The sequence below is a fragment of the Vanellus vanellus genome, assembly GCF_965231255.1.
Source record: "Vanellus vanellus genome assembly, chromosome: 1".
Classification (NCBI taxonomy): domain Eukaryota; kingdom Metazoa; phylum Chordata; class Aves; order Charadriiformes; family Charadriidae; genus Vanellus; species Vanellus vanellus.
In genome coordinates this window covers 85,386,916-85,404,756 of record NC_138905.1, presented here as the reverse complement: position 1 = coordinate 85,404,756, position 17,841 = coordinate 85,386,916, and the positions used below count along the sequence as shown (strand labels likewise).

Genomic DNA, 17,841 nt, shown 5'->3' with positions numbered 1-17,841 from the left:
CCTAGAACCCCTTCCATGCTAGATACGCACCTCTCCCCTTCTAAATCCAGTTGACTTCATCAGCCCTCCCAAAATGACAGTTGTGCGTGATTCAGTCTGGGAGCTTTCCTATTGCTGCCACGTATTCAGGGAAGTTTTGGGTAGCAGAAATCATATTTCCATATCAGTCCAGAGGGACAAAGGAGAATACTTGTAATCTGTCCCGATCTATATGCCCCGTAACAGCAGTGCCATTTGCTAGAAGACCTACTCGTTATCTGCCTTCCTGGTTTACAAAGCTCCCATTTATATCCTTGGACAAAGAAGAGGAGGGAAGTCAAAACACCTTATGAAATCTCACCCACTTACCACAAAGACAAACTGAAAGTTCTCAGACAAAGAATTACAGACCTCCACAGAAAACAGGAAAAAACACATAATTGTACACAAAACACACTAGAAAACACGATGAATTGTATTTTCATTAAGGCCTTCAGGTCCACGTAACAATGTTTTTAGCTGCCCTAAAAAATTATGTTTTGCAATTGTGAAGAGTTCTCAAGAAAAGTATCCATTGCCATGTCCTTCAGCAGTTTCAACAATGAAACTGTATTACCAAGAATCAACTTCTGTTCATTGCAACTGCCATTGTATCTTCGTTTCCTCTCGGCACTGCCACTGCTTAACCAACTACCTCTTTCTCATAGAGTCACTATTATTCCCTGTATTGTTTCTCCTGGAGAAGTTTGGATATGATCCTTGCCACAGCACCTCTTGCCCCTGTGGACCTCCTACAGCAAGGACTTTCAGTATTCTGAATTCCAACTACTGGTGGAGAAAGTCTCTGTATCTGCACAGCCAGCTGTTCCCTTTTAAGACCTTGTCTTGGGATTAAACTGACCAATGGTGCAAAGCCAGTTCCTGAGTGAAGAGCACTTTCTAGTAGAGATGAAGGCTGAATCTATATGAACACAGTCTCCGTCATTTGTTATATTGACATGAAATCTAAAAAGCCAAGAGAAAAATAAAAATTAGAGCAGAACTTTGGTCTAAATATTAGAACACCTATTTCTTATTCTTTGTAAAACTGGGCCTTAAAGACTGCCGAGAACAAACTAGAGAACAATTTAAAATGAGCCCCACTTCTCATTGGGAGGATCAGAATTCACACACACGTGAAATGCGTGGTGATGCTCTGATACACCTTCGACTAAAACAAACTGCTTTGATCCCCACAGAGATGTACCACATGTACTTGTACTTCACAGTCTACAATGTGTTGCAAGCATCAAAGGCACAATACACCACAGCAAGAGAGAGAGGGTCCCAGCGGGACCCATGGCAGCAGTACTTCTCCAGTACAGAATGGAGCCCTGCCACCTCTTCCCACCGATTTTGCTGACTCTCTGCAGAATACATAGGATATGGCTGCAAAGAAAGCCAGTCTCCGGGATGTGGGCAAAAGCAATGCCTTCAGAGGCACAATCCCCCAGCCCAGTGACCTTTCAACGTGGTCCTGAGCACCTCAGTTGGTCTCAGGAGGCCCTGTCTATACTGGCTGAGTGTTGAAGCCTACAAGAACAACAGGGCAAGCTAATTCAAATAATTTATAATGTCTAACATCAGTAATTCTTCCTAATAAGACAAATGTTATCCATCTCATACAGCGGGATTGTACAGAAACAAGCTACTTAAGGCATAACCTAACGGCCGCTGTGCAACCACATGAAAAAGCAGGCAATGATGCCCCTTCCCGACTTCTCTGGGGACATAACTAGTTTTATTAGCTTAGTATTAGCATTTTTACAGCCATCTGACAGCCCTTATTTGGTAAGATAGGCTATTTTATCTACAGTGGAATAGGTAATACAGAGTAACTTTTCTGCTTGGACAAAAAAGCTACTGACTCTCTTCCCACATAGTGTATTTGAAAGAAAACTCACAAGTTTGTGTCAAATGACTCTCCGTTCACCCAGAAGAATTTCTTTCCTTTCCTGCGCAGCCCAATCCAGAAGTCTGTTATGCGTATTCGATACATTATAAAGTTCTAGAAAAAACACAGAATAAAATGACATACGGCTATTAGATTTTTTTTATGATTATATAGCTTTTTGTGCAAAAACTGCACAGATATAAACTGTGTCACAGAATATACAATGGTGGACATTTTTTTCCCCATAGGTCACTGACGTTTTACTGCTAAATTTAATTAGATGAAATACTAAAGGAAGCCCTAGATCCATTACTAACAGTCAATGAGGTCCCAGCTATTTAGTTGGTGATCCTGCAGAGTTTTACTGACCATCCACCTATACCCTGTCCCACCCTGTCATTAAAAACATCCACGTATGTCATTAAACACACTATATCACATTACACGCTAGTACAATGGTTTCACTGTATCACCAAGAGAATGACATTTAAGTACAAGGACATGTATTTAGCGGGGACACAGTGGCTGACTCAGCACAGGTTGCCTTGACTGCGTTATATCACCATAATTCCTTGGATGTCAGTTACATTGCGTCTCTATCAAATTCAAGTCATGTATTTAAAATGCCCCAACTTCCCAATTCACACTTTTACTCCTGATACTAATAGTATCATAAGTGTGTGAGTCTGTTCTGTTTTCCCATTCCATATATTCCTGACTGTAAAGTCAGTTGGGACTACCTAAACCGAAACTCCAGGACATTCAAGGGCACACACGTAATTTACCATCTGCAGTACGAGTAAAATAAAGACATTCTCAATTCTTTTGTCTCTGAAAACACATTTGCTATAGTGCTATTAGCACATAGATGTGCACCAGTGATCTGTAAACTCAAAATTAGTTTAGAGTTATATTTACTGTGGGAATTGCTGTTGATTGTACTTTGGGTACCCTGGAGAGGTAATAAACATCAAGAGGGTATGAAGGGGGAGGACAGGATAAATTGCCTAACTTAAAACCCACACATAAATGGCTATTCAAAAAAACCCAACCACACCTTCTTTATTAATAATTGAGAGTCACAACTCCATTGTTACATTCTTTCAGACTTCTAATTTATACACAGATTGCCTTTTAAATTTCTGCCATACCCTTTAAGGTAACAATAGAATTTCTACAGCAGATTTTAGTGAACGGAACATGTCACACTGAAGAACTCTGTAGGCTGTACTGATATGCAGCAAAGAAGCCTGCCCCACAGCATGCTGGGTTTCAAACTATACAAGAGAACAAGTGATGAAGTTACACAAACTATTAGGGCAGCAGACATAACACTGAATTCACGCCGCCGGACACCTTACCAGCTCTTGATGGCTGTCAATCACTGCAAGGGAAGCTCCATAGTCAGAGCAGGACTCCTGACTGGAATTCCAATCTGCCATGGATCTGCCTTCTGAATGATAGTAACACTTCTTCTTGTAGTACAGCCAGTCATCTGGGCACGGCTCCAGCTGTGGTAATTTAGGTGGATCTTTTGTTCAAATGAGGAAATGAAGAGAATGTTACTTACTCATCTTTACTTATTTAAAGTACAATTGTATACACATTTAAATGTTCTGGACCTTCTTCCTCTATCTTAAAAATATCTGCGACTTGCACTGAATTAAGCAGGAGATGGGTGAACACGACACAACTGAAGGATTGTTCTCAGTCTTAGTTTTTCCAGTTGAACTCACTATGATGTGTCCAGTAATCGCTGATTACATGCTCACATCCTGGGCATGTACCAGCAAACAGACCCCGGCATGTGTAAGTGCAAAACTCCAGCTACACCAAAGACACCTCGGGTGAGAACATCAGGGCAGAAGGCTGTCTTTAACAAAGAGTGTGGACGTAGACACTAGTTATTTACTGTGAAGCAGCTAAAATTCAACCCTAAACAGGTTCTGGTTCAACGTACTCAGTTGTAAAAAGAACCAACTGCCTCCCTAACTCTGCTTACGGCTTTGCCATTCCTCAGCATTTTGGAATGCTGCAATACAAGGAAATCCTGCAGAATTTAAAAAAAAACAAAACAAAACAAACAAAACCAGGTCAGTTTAATGCTACGAGAAACAACTGTCCAAGGTCAATCCATAACACAATTTAGTTTCACTTTCCCTTTCTGGATTCTTATCTCTGTAACAGCAGCCATTGTGTGTGGGAGAGCTGAAAGCCAGTGGAAATACCTCTTACCCTCCAGCAATGAAGAGACAGCATAACTGGAGGGAGAAGTACTGAATTTCTCTTTCCAGAGCTAGGTTTGGTGTTTTTTTTTTTTTTTTTTTTTTAATAAATGCACTCACTTAGAGTAATCCATGTTAAGAGTAAAATCACAGCAACAGCGATGACAATTCCCGCAATTCCTTTCCAGAAAGACAAGTGTGAAAACATATCTAAGGAGAGAAAGAAATATTAATGGACTTCAAGGAATAAAGCACGTGTAAGGAACTGAAGACTCAGGTCAACAAAACCCATGCAGATGCAGAAACTTAACTGAGATTTCCCAAACGCTTGCAAGGACCACCTGAGACCACTGGGTACTGCAGAGCTTCAGTAGTTCTACAACTCGACCGGATTTTCAAAGGCATTAAATGGCCAAATCCCACAGAAATAGTGGCAGAACACAGTCCCCGGAACGCCTCAGCCCCACGGTACCGCCCTGGGGGGGACGGGCGGTCCCGGCCCCCGACAGCCCGGGAGCCCCCGGCCCGGCCCGGCCCGGCCCATCCCACCCCCCTCCTCCCCGGCACGGCCGGGGCCTCGCCGCGGCCCCCCTACTGTCCCCTCCCGCCCGCCTCACTCGGCCGCGCTTTGCGTCTCCGGTCCGCCTCCGGCTCTCTCTTCGGCACCGGCCCCTTCAGCCCCACCGACCGGAGGGCCGCGGGGGAGCCGTCCCCGGGCGGCAGCCAGCCCAGCAGCGGGTCGGTGGAGATCCGCCTCCGGAACCGCCGCAGCCGCCGCAGCGCATCCCGGCGCCAGAGCGGGGACAACCGGGCCCCGTCGCCGCCTGCCTCCTCCATCGCCGCCGCGGGGCGGAAGCCCGTCCGCTCCCTTTCCGTCCCACCGCCAGGAAGTGCCTGCGGCGGAGCAGGGAGCGGCGTGGAGGAGGACCCGGGCCGCGACGGCGGCCCCGGGAAGGCGCCGTAAGGTAAGGGGCGGGTGGGGGCCCGGGCAGCGCCCGCCGGAGCCGGCGGGGAGCGGGGAGAGCAGCGGGGTGGGAAGGGCCAAGCGGGCGGGAAGGCCCGGGGCGGGCTGGCGGCTGCCGGCAGCCGGAGAGTGGGAGTGGTGCCCGCAGCGCCGGGAGCAGGTGGGGTGCTGCTGCCGTGGCTCAGGCCGGGGCCCGTGAGCGCATCCCCCGCCGAAGCCGAAGGGAAAGTGGGGCTAAAGAGGAGGGAAATGAGGGCGCTCGCAGCCCAGAAGGCCAACCCCATCCTGGGCTGCATCCCCAGTAGCGTGGCCAGCGGGTGGAGGGAGGTGATTCTGCCCCTCTACTCCACTCTGGTGAGACCCCACCTGGAGTACTGCCTCCACCTCTGGGGCCCCTAGCATAGGAAAGACATGGACCTGTTGGAGTCGGTCCAGGGGAGGGCCACAAAGATGATCAGAGGGCTGGAGCACCTCTCCGAGGAGGACAGGCTGAGAGAGTTGTAATTGTTCAGCCTGGAGAAGAGAAGGCTCCGGGGAGACCTTACAGCAGCCTTCCAGTACCTGAAGGGGGCCTGCAAGAAAGCCGGAACGGGACTTTTTACAAGGGCATGGAGTGATAGAATGAGGGGTAATGGCTTAAAACTGGAAGAGCACAGATTTAGAATAGATATTAGGAAGAAATTTTTCCCTCTGATGGTGGTGAGGCACTGGAACAGGTTGCCCAGAGAGGTTGCGGATGCCCCATCCATGGAGGTGTTCGAGGCCAGGTTGGATGGGGCTTTGAGCAACCTGGTCGAGTGGGAGGTGTCCCTACCCACGGCAGGGGGGTTGGAACTAGATCATCTTTAAGGTCCCTTCCAACCCAAACCATTCTATGATTCTATGACGAACGAGGAGGAAAACGTGCTTGTTTAAAGCAGGGGTGGCCTGGATCTCTGTGGTTCGCTTGCAGTTGTCTTGTGGCCTAGGCCTAGAACAAACAGAGCTCCCGCTGCTGCTTCCTCCAAAGGAAAAAGTTCGTCACAAAAAGCGAGAGCAAATTTCTTTAGCTGAATAAGCTCTCAGAAATGGAAATATTTTTTGTGGCTCAGTGAAACATTGCTGACCTTTAGTCTGCATGTTTTTCTTCAATCTTCCAAACCTTCGAAACGCTTTTGCCAGCACCTGCCTTCAAGAAGCGCCTTGTGTGACAGAGCTCACCTGTACCCCAGCTGGCTGTGTTGCTCACTGTTACAACCCAAAAGCCAAGGGTGGGAAATAGGCTTTTTCCCTAGTGTGGATGAGAAGGTTCAGGAGAAGCTCTTCTGTGGGTGGAGTCAAACCCATTGCTTTTCCAGTACAGTAATAAAGCATAGCATGCTTGCTGGAGGCAAGAGGCCCAGCACACGAGCAAGCATACGTTCATGTACCAAACAATGAAAATCCAGGCACTAAAATGGACAGAGTGTTTTGGGGATATGTTCAGGGCAATCAGAAGAGTCTTTAGGGAAAGAGCACCTTATTGGAGAATGTAATTCCAAGCCTTAGTCTCTTTCTGCTTCAGTAGTGTGGACCAAGCACAAGTGGAGTCTGATTCTTAGCGGTATTTAGGCACTTAATTGCTGTTATGAATTTGTGGAGTTGAGGAGGCCTCTTAGGCATGTGCCACTTAACATAAATAATAATAACAGTAATGAAAGTAAAGATGTTGAAGCCTTTCTTAAAGAGTACTGTTGTGTTTTTTTTTTCCTATTATAACCTAACTCATGAAGATGAATTGACATTTCTGCACTCACACAATAATGTTTATAGCTACATATTCTTTTCTGGGTGCCTTTTTCAGTTAAATTTATGTCATTGAAAGTAGATTTTAAGAAAAACTGCAAGGAAAACCACTTATTGGAGTGAGCACAAAAGGGTACAGTGAACTTCCTTCGGCAGAACAGGTTCAGCCTCACTTGGGAAATTGCCCAAACTTTTAGTGTGCAGACAAAACTGCTTTAAACTACCTAGAGGTGAAGCAGAAAGTTCTGTTTTTTGTGGCCTTTCCCTGCTGCCTGGATATGCCCCATCCCTGCCCTTCCCTTTCCCTCTGTTACAGCCCTCATTCCTGATAGCTCCCCTCCTTGGGAAGAAGAATATATGCAATGTATCTGAGGGCCACCCTCTCCTTTCGGTGGGCCTCAGATATGTATAAGGGCACAAGTTCCTTATTTTCTATTTGTTTCCTCATTTCTCTGTCCACCCTGCCCTCATCCCCTCAGGTACAGGCAATAACTAAGGCAGCTTTGGGATTTCTACTATTTCCACTCATTTATAGATGGTAGGGGAAGCACTTGTTAAACATAACTTCTTTCTTTTTTTCCCAGCTGTAGATGGAGTCTGAAGGTGAACAGAATAATGAGATCTCCTCACTGACACAAGCACCTCTTGGGAACGTGGCAGCTAGTTCATGGGTGCGGAGGACAGGGAGGCACTGTAAAGAGTGGTTCTTGCAGTCAAAATGTAAGACTTTTTTCTTTGGTATTTGGTAAGACATGTTCCTGCAGGAAGCTGAAGTCTAGCTACAAATGTAGCTCCAGGTCCCCTGTCTTGGACAAGAGAAAACCTGGGAGTTTCCTTCTAGGCAAAGCTGTAGTCACAAAAATTAGCATAACGGTTATGTTTGATCCAAGTGTGAAGTGTTTATGTTTGATCCTTTTGTGTGAAAATGAGCATTTTTCCATGTGGTAGTTTACCTGTATGAAATATTCTCGGATAAGATGTAGAAAGTAAAGCCAAACCTCATTAGAGAAAATAGTTTGTGCCCTTACAGCAGATGAGCTTGCACATCTGCACTGAAGTTTGTGTGAGAAGGAGAGCCTGTGACAAGGAGAAAATACATTTGATTCAAGACTGCAGCCATACTCTGAACCTCAGCTTTTAATGTTTGTTGTGTGAGAACATTTTCCTGTTTTCAAAACATGGATGTAACTTACTTGGAGTCAGTGATGACCTGCGAGTTCTCAGCCTCAGGACATTATTGCTAAGAGGTCTGCAAAACATAGAGGACATGTTAAACTTGGGACTGGAAGGCTTAAATTTGATATACAGGGATCTGTGCATCAGTGGGAAACTTTAGGGTGTATACAGATCAAAAAAAAAAAAAGCCATTTTGGTGATAGTTGGTCAATTTATCAAGCTGTCCAGTTACATAAATGTCAATTTACAGTGCCTTGTTTGACTTCAGTAGTGCTTTGTATTTACATACTTAGAGCTTAAATGAAAGGCTGTCCTGCTGCTATCTCACTTAATACTGAAATACAGTCTGAGTCCAAGTGCTTATATATACAGAACCATTAATGATCTTCTTTTTCACAGTCCGTTGTCTCTCCTGGCTTTTGGTATTTGTGCTGGTGATGATGATCATTGGTAAGTTTTTGAAACATTTTCCATTTGAGATATGTTTCCTCTGTCTACTGGGCTCCAGGATCACAGCAGTCAAGCACACTTACATTGGTACTGCAGAGTCACAAAACCTGGGACTTCCATCACTATTTCAGTTGTTTTGATGTCGGTCTAAGGTTGAATAACCTCCAGGCAGAATTTAAAAGGAGAGAGAAATCTCCCTACAGATAAAATGATGATTCACTTGTAAACTTTTTTTTTTTTTCTTTTCATTGCATCCTTACTACTGTTAAGAGTGTAGTTTCTTGCCTGGCCATGTATGTAGTGTATGCATGTCTTGTCTGTGCTTATCAACAGTAACTTACGTGATTATACCAGCTCATGCACTAAGTCAGCATTGCACCTCCAGGCATAGACTCCAGGCTTATTGTGTGGGCTGCTGCTATATCTGGTCTTGAGGGCTCCTTTATTGTCACATGTAGAAGGCAACTACATAATACAGCTAGCATATCTTTTCACAAATAGTCTTTGGGGTCATTCTGCCTTTTTGTTTTTGAAAATCCATTTGTGTATTTTGACGAAGTCAGGCCGGCCTGCCACTGGCACAGTGGAGGCCAGCTGTGCTCCCACTGTTACATGCAGGACTCCTTTATAGGAGCAAAGGCTGTGCTGCGTGCAGTATTAGCTGAGGTTTCCAAGTCTCTGGGTGCATATGTATCTCAGTGGAGCCTCCACAGCGCCATCTGCACAGGGAGCTGTTGAGTCTCTGCATTAAATAATCTTCGGTCTGCCCCCTGCAATGAGGTATAGTAGTGAGGTCCTCTGCACATACATGGAAATGAATGGAGGACGATAGTGACATCTGTCCCTGTTGATTTTCCTTTGCTTTGTTAGGCTTTTATTTAAATGGAATCAGTCACATTTTCTTGGAGGGGGTGAGGGTGATGCTCACAGGTGACTTGCTAAGGGGTCTCCAATTGTATATAGCAAAGAGAGGAGCTGATTAGAAAGAAAAAGAGAGCAAGCGTGGCAACAGCAGGCTGCAGAGTCTGGGAGATCGATTCACTTCCTGCAAGCCCATCTACTCTCATAATGGCCGGTTACTTTAATTTCAGTATTAGCCATCTCCAAGTTAAGTAGTGGAAAAATACACTTCGGGTGCAGAAGGCCTGGATTCAATCCCAGCAGGATGACCCAGGAAATACACTTTGTACACTGGGTGAGCCTGGGTATGTTACAAAAGACACCATGCTGTACAGAAAAGGTCATTGTAACCATTGAGTAACAACCAGGGCAGATTATTTTTGTTTGGAAAACAGAAACAAAAGTAAATGCAAATTAATTATTTTCATTGCATGAAATTAAACTCAGCACTGAAACAAAACATGCCAGTGAGTCCTATCACCCTCACAGGGCTACTGTGACAGAAAGAAGATGAAAAGAGGGCATCAAAACATGCTGGGTAACAACTCCAATTCACCATTCTCCAAGCCATTATCTCCAAATAGTACTTTTTACCTCTTCATTAACAGACAAATTTCATTAGCATCATATCAACACCCAATTTACTTAACTTCACACAGATTTATCAAACACTTAAAGGTCTGATACAAAATCAAAGCAACTTCTCTTCATGGAATACCTCACCAGTTGTAGATATTCAAGCAACTTCATTACTTAAAATGAATTCGATCAATAAATTAACAGTATGAGGTTTATTACCCTCTTACTGGATTTAAAATGTGCCAAGTATAAATCACCAATTGCCAATGCCTCTAATTGTCTAAAATTTGGAATTGTTTTCCAAACCCTACTTACTTTCTAACAATAATTGGGCTGCAGCCCCCAACCCTCACATTTCTCAGCTGAAGACAGTGCCCGAAAGGCAGGGAAGGTCAGGATCCTTGCACTTCCTTTGGCTTCTCTTCTGGCATGTAGTGTGGCATTAGCTTTCAAAAAAATCTGCATTTTAGGTTGACTTACACTGATGAATGCTAAGATTTTACCAGGTAGAAATTTTGCTCTGTCTTTTCGTTTGTAGCTGTAATATCTCAGACATCTCACCACAGAAAATTTCCTCCTGAACAATGCCCCAGTGACTGGATAGGTTACAAAAAGAAGTGTTATTTCATCTCAGAGGAAGAAAAAAACTGGACATCTAGTCGGACTTTCTGCGCTAAGAATGAATCCTTGCTAGCCATTTTTGAAAACCAGGAAGAAATGGTAATGGGAAAAAACCACAACAATAAAAAAGAACACAACTACTGTACCTCTCTCTTTCCTTGACAAAGCTTTATTCTATATTCTTTTTTTTTTTTTTTTTTGCATGCAATACTTAAGTAAATCGTATGAATTCAGATTGTGGGAAGTACCTGCTTTGTCACACTAAGTAGTTGGTTGGCTGCAGGAGGTGCACCAGCAGTATCAGCTGCCTCACTCTGCTTTGGAGCCTGGATTTGCCTTGAATGACTATGAAAAGCTCTTTGTTATGAAACAGTTTGCCTAGTTTTACTTTTCTGTCTTACGGACCTTCATCTTCAAAGCAGTTATAATCAGGTATATGCCTTAATGCCTCTTAGAGATGCATGCTTATACCAGTGGTGGGAATATACCCCTGCTGAAGCTGGTTTGGACATTTTCTCATGCTAAGAAGTCTGCTAAAATGCTTTTATTTGCCAGTATTATTGTCTGCTTGCATTGAGTCTGTGAATGCTAGTGACATCTTACTACTGTATGCTGCTAAAACTGTAATATGCTTTTACAGATCTGCTGTCTTTTGAGTATTGTCAATGAGAAGCTAGTTTTGTCAAAAAGTTAGTTTTTAGATAGATTGACATTTGAACTTTCATGTTAGTGTGATTGTTGAATAGAGGCCAAAAGGCTACTTTCCCAGTTGGCTGGTACATATTAGGTGTAGCAGATAATGAAATGGAGGAAAACTCAGTGAAATTACACAGATTGAGTCACATCTGAATTTTACTTGAGCTAATAAATATTTTTACAGTGACAAGAATTTCAACAATGAGTAAGGTGCAGGGTCTAGTTCTTACTTGATGTATGAGTCTCTTACTGAATGTAGTCTCTCATTTTATCCCATCATCAGACCCCTTTTTTTGCCAATAATACCAGCCATATTTACCAGCTTGTCCCCTCTCCACAAGCCCCTTCTGCATCACTGCCCTGTGAGCGATCACCTCTTACCAAATTTGTAGATTCCTCACTTCCTTACTTGCCTGAAAGCTTCTCTTCTAATTTGGTCCCTGTGATGCTCAGCTGGTAATTGGCTAGCCAGGAATTGGTGCTATTTAAACTGCTGCTTAAAAACTTTATACCTACAAACTATAAATAACAATTTGTGAAAGAAAAGCACAGGAACATTGACATTGGCCTACCGGGTGAGATTAGTGCTCTGTGGTATGCTCTAGCACTGGGTAGTGTGAGCCACACCAGAAGAAGGTAGACCGAAAACTAGAAATGGCATTGAGACCATACAGAGACAGTTTTATCTGAACTGTGTTGAATTGAAGTTGCTTGGGGAGAGTGGAGGAATATAAGGATTCACTCTTTCCATGTCCATTGGAGTCCCTGCTGACAGCTAATATTTATATAATTTTTAAATTCACTGAGTCTAATGATAGCTTGTTGCAGTGATTCTGTAATATTAGCCCATTGCAAATGCTATTTCTGTTATCCTCCATCATTATTTGCTGTGTTTGATACAGGTTGTTGCAAAGTTCAGGAGCAGTGAACTGTCTTTTACTCTTTTTTCTGTACAACTACCGATAAAAAATTTAAATTACTTAAGTAATCACTGGAAAGGGGAGGAGTTCCCATATGCCAATCTGAAATGCAGGAAACACCTGTGTGTACCAGCCTATTTAGACCAAGCTGCATATGTAGATGTCGATAAACATATAGACATACACAACCAATTGGGTATTTTTGTGTGTAGTGAACAGTAATAATTTTCAAGGGTATAGAATTGAATAGCTTCACCGAAGTTTATGATACTATAAGCGTCAATTCAAAGGCAGAATTAGGGTCTTTCTCTTTCAATGAAATGCTTATGAAAGTGTTCAAGATGACAGAATGATGAGCTAGTCCTCCTCAAAACTCAAAGGAGGAATTTGCTTCTCATTTTGAGAACCCATGTTGGCAAAGATGCTTTCTTTTTTTTTTTTAGCATTCTTTAGCTAAGCGTTTGAAAATAGATGACTCCTGGATTGGATTGCGCAAGAAAGGTGAAAGCTTCTACTGGGAGAATGGTATTGCCTTCAAGGACGACTCGTAAGTCCCTTGTGATTGTCTAACATGTATCTAAGCAAAAACGTACAATTAGGCTTTAGAGCACTGTCCTGGTTCCGGCAAGGATGGGGTTAATTTCCCCAAGGAGCCGGCAGGGGAGGCAGGTATTCCATCCCACGTGACCCATGCCCAGCTATAAGACGCGCTAGCCGGGGAGAGGGGGGCAGTCGCCACTCGGGGGCGGGCTGCGGCGGTGCGGGTCTGGTCGGTGCGGGTCTGGTCGGTGCGGGTCTGGTCGGTGCGCTTCTAGTCGGTGCGCTTCTAGTCGGTGCGCTTCTAGTCGGTGCGCTTCTAGTCGGTGCGCTTCTAGTCGGTGGTACTGTAATCGCGTTCTTCTATTCCTTTACCGGTGTTATTGTTTTCTTTTTTTTTCTTCCTTTTGTCTGTTCTGTTAAATTATAATATTTCAACCCACGAGTTTTGTCCTTTTCTGCTGATTTTTCCCACGGCTGTGGGAGTCGGGCGAGCGGCTGCGTGGCTCTCTGTTGCTGGCTGAGGCCAAACCACGACAAGCACAATGTTATTTCTGTCAGGATTCTTTTTTTTTCCCTGTGATTTATAACTATGACTTTGAAAATTAAGCCTTTGTAGTTATACTGATCTAACTCCAATAGCATCAATGTAGAAAAGTCCCCGATTCAAGAAGGGTTTTTTGCTAGCTCAGGACATGAAGATAATGTTATTGATTATCCCTATTTATCTTAATTTATACATGTTTTTCACTACATAATATAGACATTTCAGTTTCTTTTCAGATAGTTTTCCAATGCGATCCTATGTGCTTGTCTTCCTGAAATACACAATATCTAGCAAATACACATACAATTTTTAGGGATAAAAGAAAATGACATGACAAGTATGAGGAAATAATCTTCTACAGATGGATTAAGCAGCTTCATAAGAAAAATTATATCTGGTTTAGTGAGTTTGTCACAACCTGCAGACAACCCAGATTTTCCCCCTATTTATATTAGAAAATGTGTGGGCTGCAGCAGCTCTACATCAGGCCCATCAAACAGCAGTTCCCCTTGTCTTGCTCTCCATACCATTTATGACCTCAGTAATTCTTGGCAGGATACATCATAAGCAGCCTTTTGTCTCTCCTTCTGTTACTGTATGGTACCTGCTGTGGACCGTTCATAGAAACAGAGATTCATAGAATCATAGAATTGTTTTGGTTGGAAGAGACCTTTAAGATCATCAAATCCAACTGTTAACCTAGCACTGCCAAGTTATCACTAAACCATGTCCCTCAGCACTACATCTACCCATCTTAAATACCTCCAGGGATGGTGACTCAACCACTTCCCTGAGCAGCCTGTCCCAATGCTTGACAACCCTTTTGGTGAAGAAATTTTTCCTAATATCCAATCTAAAACTCCCCTGGCGCAACTTGCGGCCATTTTCTCTTGTCCTGTCACCTGTTACTTGGGAAACCAATGCCCACCTCTTTACAACCTCCTTTCAGGTAGCTGTAGAGAGCGATAACGTCTCCCCTCAGCCCCCTTTTCTCCAGACTAAAGAACCCCAGTTCCCTCAGCTGCTCCTCATAAGACTTGTGCTCTAGGCCCTTGACCAGCTTCGTTGCTCTTCTTTGGACACTCTCCGTTACCTCAGTGTCTTTCTTGTAGTGAGCGGCCCAAAACTGAACACAATATTTGAGGTGCAAGTGCTGAGTACAGGGGCACTTCCTTAGTCCTGCTGGCCACACTGTTTCTAATACAAGCCATGCAGCATTGCTAAACAGGCTTTTCTTACATGATTTGTCACTGACCTTGCTTTTAGCAGCTGTAACTACTGTATCACAAGGGACCAAATTCAACTGGAAACTACTTCAGCAGAGGTTTTGTTTTACAGCACGCTACAATGTTTAGCTCAGTAGTAGAAATCATTTAGTAATCACTGTTTTCTTCCTGTATTTTTTCAGGTTCCAGATGCGGAATCACTCTGAGTGTGCCTACTTGGATGCCTTCACTATTTCTACGTCAGCATGCTCTTTGCCCAGGCGCTGGATCTGTATTCAACTTCCCTAAAGAGATGACTTAGGTCTTCATTTGATACTGACAGTTAAGACATCCATTGTACAGTCACTTTAGATAGATGGCAGTCCTGCTACGGCCACACTGTCTCAGACTGTCTGGAAGCCTAAGTTGGATAGAAGAGGTTTTGTCTCAGGTTCCATAATGTGCTTCTAAGTCTTCTGTCCTAGGACAGAAGTGACTGAGGAATGTACTTAGTCCGGTTTACAGATCACCTACAATGGATTCTACCAGCACTAGCTGATGAAGCTGAAGGTTGATTGAGATTCCTGCCAGTCTTAGGATAAATAAGGATCTCTCTTGTGTTTGCCTTCCTCTCAGCACCTGGCCTGGGGATACACAGCATCCAGAGACACCAGCCAGCCTGCACACCTACAGAAACAGTTAAATTAGGGCTTTGTGTTTTCTCCAAAAATGCCTTGTGCTCTTTGCTGCACTTTGTACTGACTATTTCAGTACAACATTTCCATATCTGCCAGTCTTCTGGCTTTGCCTTCAGCCCCTGTTTGTGCCTCTTACCTCCTTTTATTTCTGCCCTGACCTATTAATCTTATGTTTTTCCGTTAAAATTTTGTTCTTTTAAGAAAACAAATATACTCAGTTTGCACCTTGAAAATCTGGCCATCACTTTTATCCTGTGGCTGAACTGACAGAAAGTTCAGTACTTATCAAAAGAATGGGCTGCCAGCTCACAAAGTCTTTCCTACTCCACCTCATTTTTGTGTGGGCTTTCATATTAAACTTTACCAAGTTTGTTCATGCTAAGATTTGAGCTTGTTCAAAAAAGCAGTGGGCATCCCCTACCCCACCCCAACAGGATTGTTTGTGGCCAGTTGTATTATCTGCACATCCAGTGCACAATAATCTGAGGAAAAGGGCATTTTCAGGTGTTTTTTTTTGCACCTACTGGAAGCAGTGGTTTGTCTATGCAAAAAATCTGCCACTGGAAAGAGAATTTGGAGTTTACTGATCCCAAAGTTCAGGGAAAAATGTTCTGAGCAGACAGCTGTGGCAGACTGAGACATGACAGTTGCCACCATTTGCTGGTGCAGCTCTGCTGAAACTTCCCAGGCATCGTCAGCACAACCCCTCAGCTGAAGCTTCCCAGGCATCGTCAGCACAACCCCTCAGCTGCTCCATTCCTGGGGTTGGTGTGAGAGGTCTACATTAGCTTTTCACAGTTGTGCTGTGCTGCAGAAATCTCCAGCAGACCGGTGGAGCAGATAGCTGGGGCAGTAACTTGCCTTGGTGAGATGTGCTGGAATTTCTGTCGGAGCCTTCAGTTGACCAGTTACTGAAACGCCATCAGCAGAGGGTTGTGCATTTCTCTACCATTTGCATCTTACTGCTAATGGTGATGGAATCATAGAAACACGTAGGTTGGAAAAGACCCTTAAGATCATCAAGTCCAACCATAAATGATGTAGCTGCCTGGCAAGCAATTCCTGTAAAATGACCGACATATCCGTGGTGCTAAAGGTGACAGGCTATGTCTCTGAATTACTTTTTGAGATTCTGAATCAGGTCGCACTGATGCCAACCTCATGTCCAAGTGCTTCCACAGCCCACTGCACTAAGGTTCTCACTGCTTTACAGTGGTACAAATGAAGTCAGGACTTGTACTGTGCATTTCAAAAGCTGTGCTGTGATCTATGCAAATAATTTATTTTGATAGAACACTAAGAGGGAGGTAATGAGTTTGAAAGACTTGCAATGTGGAAAGCTCCCTTACCGAGTTCCTGGGAAGGGGCTGTTTGAGAGTGGAGGAGGAGGCGTAAGACAGTTTGGGCCTCTTAGCTGCTGTGACTCGGGCGTTCCCTCTGGGATTCTGAGACAAAAAGTTAACTAACAACTGTCTTGAATAAATTGCACTTGAGTACAACTACAGATTTTGGTTTGTGTTTATCTAGGCTGAACTAAACTATTTGCTGTTACCATAGGCCTTCCCCGTGTTGGCAGTTTTCGGCGATCATTTTTGTTGCTAAAAGAAAGGTTTGGTTTGAGATCATCAGCTTTCAGGCAGCACAAGCAACTGGTATGCCAGTCTGATATTTATACACTCTCTCCTTCAGCTTGTTCTTCTGAAATTAGTGTTCTGGATCAGGTGCTGAAGGACATATAATGCACATACACAGAAAACTGCGAAGGGAGGGAATTGTCCAAGAGTGACTGATACAGCAACAGTGACACGCTCACAAAAGCCTGTGTTAAATAAAGAAGCATTGCAATAACTGATTCAAACATTTCTAAACAGATGGGAAAGCCTCAATGTCTAGTCGTGCGTGGTTCATTGAAATTCAGGAGAATTGTCATTTTTCTCATAGGTTCATTTGTAAGTTGCATAAGAACTCATTAAACTGATCCTTTCCTTCTTACAAATGTCCCATTTTCAGCTATTTTCCAGCCATGCATGGTAAACCTAAAAAATAGAGGATGCTTCAGAGTGATATCAATCTGAAAGCCAGCAGTCATTCAAATTAAGTCTTTAGTCTCCAAATCATTTCTCTTCAGAGGTCATTGGACATCAAGATCCTAAATTTTTGCCCACATTTGAATTCTGCCTCTCCAAAATTACATAACCTTTTCTATTTGAGGAAAGGGGAATCTCTCCAACATGCATGTATTCTGCAGCATCTTTACATCGCAGGTACAGTACTGTACTGTCATTAGAAAGAATGGTACTGCAGTGGGAGTATATGAGTCCGGTGGAAAGAAATTCCACCTCCACCAGTTATAAGTAGATGAACAGAGAGTGTGATCCACTGCAAAATCACTGGCACTTCCCAACACCACCGATTTTGCAGGTTACAGAGGCTCACTGAATTGAGTTTCTTTCAATCAGAATCAAAGTGGATGAGCTGCTGAAACAGGAAAGAAATGCCTCTGTCCCCAGAACGAGGGCCTCTTCACCATGTGAATTATAAATTCTCAGCGTCAAATGAAAGTAAAGCCACTTCCAGCAAAGTGTTAATACTTGGACTGGGGAAGAAAACACAAAAAGATGACTACTTAAGCATCCAAGGATCTTAA

General features: G+C 43.7%; 2 protein-coding genes across 2 annotated transcripts; one reads left to right on the top strand and one right to left on the bottom strand.

Moving 5' to 3' along the window:
- Positions 1-395: 395 nt before the first annotated feature.
- LOC309682255 (C-type lectin domain family 2 member B-like) lies at positions 396-4,741 on the bottom strand. Its single transcript, XM_082496313.1, has 5 exons — positions 4,449-4,741; positions 4,258-4,347; positions 3,274-3,443; positions 1,923-2,026; positions 396-984 (listed from the first exon to the last, which is right to left on the bottom strand). The coding sequence occupies exons 1-5, from the start codon at positions 4,540-4,542 to the stop codon at positions 852-854; spliced, it is 591 nt and encodes a 196-aa protein (XP_082352439.1). The 5' UTR covers positions 4,543-4,741; the 3' UTR covers positions 396-851.
- Positions 4,742-5,033: 292 nt separating this feature from the next.
- LOC309671401 (C-type lectin domain family 2 member B-like) lies at positions 5,034-15,202 on the top strand. The gene is made up of 6 exons (XM_082482628.1): positions 5,034-5,102; positions 7,450-7,585; positions 8,441-8,491; positions 10,509-10,690; positions 12,651-12,754; positions 14,700-15,202. Exons 2-6 carry the CDS (start codon positions 7,456-7,458, stop codon positions 14,803-14,805), a joined length of 573 nt encoding a protein of 190 aa, XP_082338754.1. The 5' UTR covers positions 5,034-5,102; positions 7,450-7,455; the 3' UTR covers positions 14,806-15,202.
- Positions 15,203-17,841: the final 2,639 nt, after the last annotated feature.